Source organism: Mesitornis unicolor, unplaced genomic scaffold (genome assembly GCF_000695765.1).
Source record: "Mesitornis unicolor isolate BGI_N332 unplaced genomic scaffold, ASM69576v1 scaffold3542, whole genome shotgun sequence".
Taxonomy (NCBI): domain Eukaryota; kingdom Metazoa; phylum Chordata; class Aves; order Mesitornithiformes; family Mesitornithidae; genus Mesitornis; species Mesitornis unicolor.
In genome coordinates, this window is record NW_010166958.1 from 1 (window position 1) to 5,389 (window position 5,389).

General features: G+C 43.8%; 1 protein-coding gene across 1 annotated transcript; it reads left to right on the top strand.

The window, feature by feature from the left end:
- Positions 1 to 3,903: 3,903 nt before the first annotated feature.
- Positions 3,904 to 5,082, top strand: LOC104548957 (interleukin-2 receptor subunit alpha-like; the record flags this gene model as incomplete). The annotated part of the gene is made up of 3 exons (XM_010195137.1): positions 3,904 to 4,113; positions 4,333 to 4,455; positions 4,757 to 5,082. Coding segments are annotated over 3 exons (659 nt in total), but the record flags the coding sequence as incomplete, so codon positions are not given.
- Positions 5,083 to 5,389: the final 307 nt, after the last annotated feature.

Consider the following 5,389-nt stretch of genomic DNA (forward strand, 5'->3'; position numbering starts at 1 on the left):
TCAAGCAGGACCTGCCCTTCCTGAACCAACGCTGACTGGGCCTGATCGCTTGCTAATTATTTCAAAGCACTGGGAGCTCCTGTGGGCTTGGTGGCCAAACTGTAGCTTCCATTTTCAGATAGAATCACAGCATGGTTTGGGTTGGAAGGGACCTTAAAGCTCCCCCAGTCCAACCCCTGCCATGGTCAGGGTCACCTCCACCAACCCAGGCTGCTCCAAGCCCCGTCCAACCTGGCCTTGGGCACTGCCAGAGAGGGGGCACCCACAGCTTCTCTGGGCAACCTGGGCCAGGGCCTCACCACCCTCACAGTCAAGAATTTCTTCCTAATATCCAGTCTAAATCTCGTCTTTCAGTTTGAAACTATTACCTCTTGACCTATCACTGCATGCCCTTGTAAAAAGTCCCTCCCCAGCTTTCTTGTAGGCCCCGTTCAGGTACTGGAAGGCTTCTATAAGGTCTCCCTGGAGCCTTCTCCAGGCTGAACAGCCCCAAGTCTCACCACCTGTCCTCATGAGAGAGGTGCTCCATCCCTCTGAGAGCAGTGTAGAGGGGGACAATCACCTCCCTCAGCCTGCTGGTCAAGGTTCTTTTGAAGATAGACTTTCCACTTCTAGCTAGACTAAGTGTGTAGTCATTATTATGAGTTATTAACACATCTGCTACCACAATGCCTGGACTCCTGGCTGATATCTAGGACTCATCCGTGTTAGCATGGTGTAAATAGCTGACCAACACAGGAAGTTTTGGATTCAAATATAAGGTGAGAAAATACAGTAGTAATGCTGATCAGCATGTTGGGTGCCTACCCGTTCTTGAAAGATAGGTAAAAGACTACTTAAAGAAAAAACACCCCTGAAGGTATATAAGATACTTAAAGACAATGAAGAGGAACAACGACAACTTGAAATGTCCATATTCATGCAAGGTTCCTCTCACTGTGTAGACTAGTACAAAAATAAACCCAAAAGCTGATGACTTTAATATCAGACATATTGGTGAGTAGGTCTAGCATGGGAAGAGAAGCCAATGTTTTGAAAGGATATGATGGTTGATAAGGAGAAAGTTCTTGAAAACAGGAGAAAAATATCTGATGTGGCAGTGAAGCAGTTAGAAGTCAGCAAAGGGAACCAAACAGAAGGTCACAATGAGACCTCGGAAATTCGTCTTTCCAAATGCTGCTGCCTGGATCAGAGGAATGTAAAGGCCAAAGAAGTAGATACTGCACTTAGATGTGAGAAGACAAGAATGTGAGTGATGTGGGTGAAATGAAAAGGTTGGATCCTGGGAGTGCTGCCTGAGATCCATCTGTGATGTGGATGAGTTGATCCAAGGGTGCCAGCCTGATGGGTATTGCTCATTGTCACCCATGTGTACCATTTCTGCACAGTCCTTATCTGATGTGTGCAAGTTCAGAGAAACCCTAACTTCATGTGTTCATCAATTAAAACAACAGTTGCCCTTTACGATGAGTAGGATAAGTGCTGTGGGTTTTCTTAAGAAGAGACTACAGTGGTGTAGGTTTGAGAGCCTTGTTCTGAGATTCAGATCTGCAGTCTGCTTCAAAGAGGCTTTTGAAGTCTTGAGGGAAACATGCTTTTAGCTTTCAGGGAAAGTGAGAGTACATGATCTCAACTTGCTGCTAATCTGATAAACTCTTTAGTTTTAATCACCCTGACAGTCTGTGGTAAACCGTGTGGTTAACTATTTCGGGTACAGTCACTTCTCTCGAAGCCACAGTCTGATGTAGTTTACAAGGCGAATTCTTTGATAACACAAAGATACAAGGGGATTAAATATCCCTTACACAGCTTAGCTGTTAAGATGCTCATAATACTTTTCATTGTTGCCTTCTTTGAACTTTATGACTTTTATTAAGTTACAAGATAATGAAAAGTAAAAAAGGGCAGAAAATATCAAAGCGAGAAAATGCTGGGTGGCTCTGAAAGAAAAGGGCGTTGCAGGACTGGGTCTGGGAGTTGCTGTCAGCAAATCATGGCTTTGTTTCAAGAAAAAGGCACTTTGGGGGTCAAGAGCAGATGCCAAATGTTGAACAGGGATCAGAGATTCAAGGCCCTTTCGCAGTCATTCTTGCCGGTTGCTAAGGCTGCATTAATTATGACTGCAGAAAACATGAAGACATGAGGACTGAGAAGTTTTACTGGTAATAGCTATTACTATTATGCATAAGCATAAAGGGACACACATCATGCACCCAAAGATCCCGAATGCCAGCCCTGATGCAACCAGTCTGTTTTATCTTTGAATTTCTCAGCCTTTAGCCATTAAATAATCATTAAGTTGTGCCTTTATCAACTTCTGGGTCTCCAGCTCAGTGGACTTTTCAAGTGCACTGAAATGATCTAACTTAATTCATTCCAGCTGATTGAGAAGTACATTTAGATGTGATTTGCTGATGACACAGCACTTCACGTCCTTGTTTTGGGACAAGTTATATTTCGGTATTTCACAGTGGGTTGGTTTGTGAAGTGCTGAGACAGAACTGAGAGTTTACTCCCCTTTCTAATGTTTGCTTACAGATGATTGCAATTTTTTATGGCTTAGTTTTGCCTCACTCTGGGCAGGCAGCAGCTCTAGGATATGATTGTGTACAGCTTCATTAGGAAAGTGTTGGTAGCGTTTCACGTTGCTGTCCTGGTTTTGATGGGACAGAATCATAGAATCAGTTTTTCTGTTCAGGAAAGCTGCATTTTTGAGAAGACTGCAGCACTCAATTTGATGGGAACAAAGTTGATAAGACACTTTGCTTTAGTTTTTGGCCAGCACTGCTATGCAGGTTGCCACAGTGATCAAGGTCTTCAGCAATTTTGAGTTAGCCAGGTGCAGAAGCTGGGGGAGCCAAAGCCAGGGCAGATGACCCAACTTGGCCAATTGAAGTATGTTATACCATAAACATCACGCTCACTATAAACTGGGGAGTTTGCTGGAGGTGGCCCTCTTTCCCCGACGGTCATCATTTCTGGAGGGTCTCACCCATCATTCCACTCCTGACACCTACTCCTCTGTTCGCTGTGATCATCACATTTTTGCTGGAGCTGTGGTGCTCGCAGTATTTGTTATCTAGCGTTCCCTGCTGGGAACACACAGCCCGCAATTACTATATAAGCTGAGTATAACTTTATGTACTTTGTATTTGTATTAGTATTAATAACAGGGTTTTTAAATTATTATTTTATTAAATCTGTTTCCATTTCAACTCACGGGTCTCCTTTCCTTTTCCCAATTCCCCTCCTCATTGGGTGATAGAACAACTGCCTAAACAAAGACAGTTGCCCATCTGCTGGGTGCAGGAAGAAAAGGCTCAAGAAAAGGCAAGCAGGGGCAGGCGCAGGGAGATAGGCCTGGTGCCTCCCATCACTGCACCCAACTGCTGCAGAGCATCCTTGCTCCAGCATCCTTTCTTCTCCAGAAGAAACACAAGAGATTTTAATCAGCCTGTCCTAACTTAGAAAATGTAGACAAATACAGGCTTCACATCACTTGTTGGAGACATTCCCAAGGGATTTTTTTCTGCATCCTGAACAAATCTAGACTTACAAAATCAATGGAAACAACTAAGTCCAATGTGAAGAAGGCTTTGGAAGGTGGGATTGTTCTAAAATTAAAACTAAATATGTTCACTTTCAATAGCTAATATTTTTTTCAAACATTCAGAGCCTCTCCTTGGGTTAGAGACAATTAAAGAAACAAAGCTTTGCTACCCTCGTGACATCCGCTTTCACCCCTCAGCTGTGATTTTAGCCCTGTGGCTGGGAGCAGAATTAGGCTTCCTTCACTGAGCTCTGGGCATGATCCGGTATTGATAAGACAGAAATCTGTGGGAAGTCTTCAGTGAATAAGGTAGAAGCACAGCATGTCCTGATTCTCAGGCTTTCTATTTGCAGAAGAATGCCCACCTCTGCCAACGATCGAGTTTGCTGATGTTACTGCTGAAAGGTATCCACTGGGGACCAGACTCTATTACGAATGTGTCAGTGGCTACAAGAGGAGAAGTGGCCAGTACTTGGGAATTCGGTGTCAGAATACACAGCAGAAGACTTCAGGGGACTACAAGGGACTTGCTTCTTGGGACTACAAGGAGTTTGAATGCGTTGGTAAGTGATTACTGTCCTTTTTCAACATTTGTAGAGGTGTTTTTTGCAATGAGTCAGTATAGGACACATCTGGCCATTGCCCTAACAAATGATCTTTTGCACTCATCTTTGCAAATTAGAACTTACAGCCACTCTATCCTGCCTCTAAAAGTTTGGGTGCTCTGGCTTTGCTCTGCTATTTGTCCTGCTGTAATTCAGCAAATATAAATTCTCCCACAGAAGAAAAAATTTTGTTGTCTACGGCTCCCTTGATGGAGTTAAATTCTACGCAGAAGCTGGAAAGAAATACACAGAGCCCTATGTCTCAGAAGAGAGAAAACCTTTCAGAGTCTAACCAGAAAGGTAAGTAAAAGCCCATTCATTACCATAACACTGCTCCCACTGATTTTCATGGAAGCAGTGTAAGAGTAATGAGATTTTTAAAATATTTTGACAGAGAGAAAGAAACAATTGCTATATCTTAGCTGAACAACTGATACTGTGTAAGCAAATGAGTATTTTGTATCTTAACAAAGAATTAGGAAGGCTTGGTATATCCTGCTTGTCTATATTTTGTAAGAGTACAAACCAGGTTGTTTCAAGAACAAAAGCAGTAGGTAAAATCTGTCTGCTTTTAACCATCTGCTTCCTCGTGACCCCACAGATTTTTGTGGTCCTCCCAGGACTGTTCCACATGCCTCTTTAAGCCTGAACAGACGGTATTATGTGGGACAAGTACTATATTTCAAATGCCAGAGCGGTTACGATAAGCGACCCCCGACCTCTGGCACCCGCAGCTGCAAGAAGGTGAATGGCAAAATCAGGTGGACCTCACTTCGCATGCGATGCGCCAATGACAGCAGCTACAGCGATGAGTGGCTGCCACAGACTACAGAACCAGGTATGATGGTTGCTTTGGTATCACATCAATGTCATGACCTATTCCTGCAGGGTCTGGACCCCCCAGCTCAGCTCATCACACCTGCTTGAGGTTCAAGATGCAGATCAGTGACCTCAAGGCTCTGACACTGATGGAGATGTCACCTCCGACTGATGGAGGTGACATCCCTGGGGGGGACATAGCTGCATAGCACTTTGTCTTGGGCGTCCTTTCATACTAACTGCAAAATTGCAGGAATTTGGGAGTGGATAGAGCAGCGCTGTCACATACTAAGAAGAAAAAAGTAGAATAAGCCTTTTTCTTTTCTCCTTCCTCCTGGCAGCTATAGGTCATCTGTTATCACTTCACAGTATAGTACTCCAAAAGGTGTATCTAAGCACCTCTTGTGATTGCTCA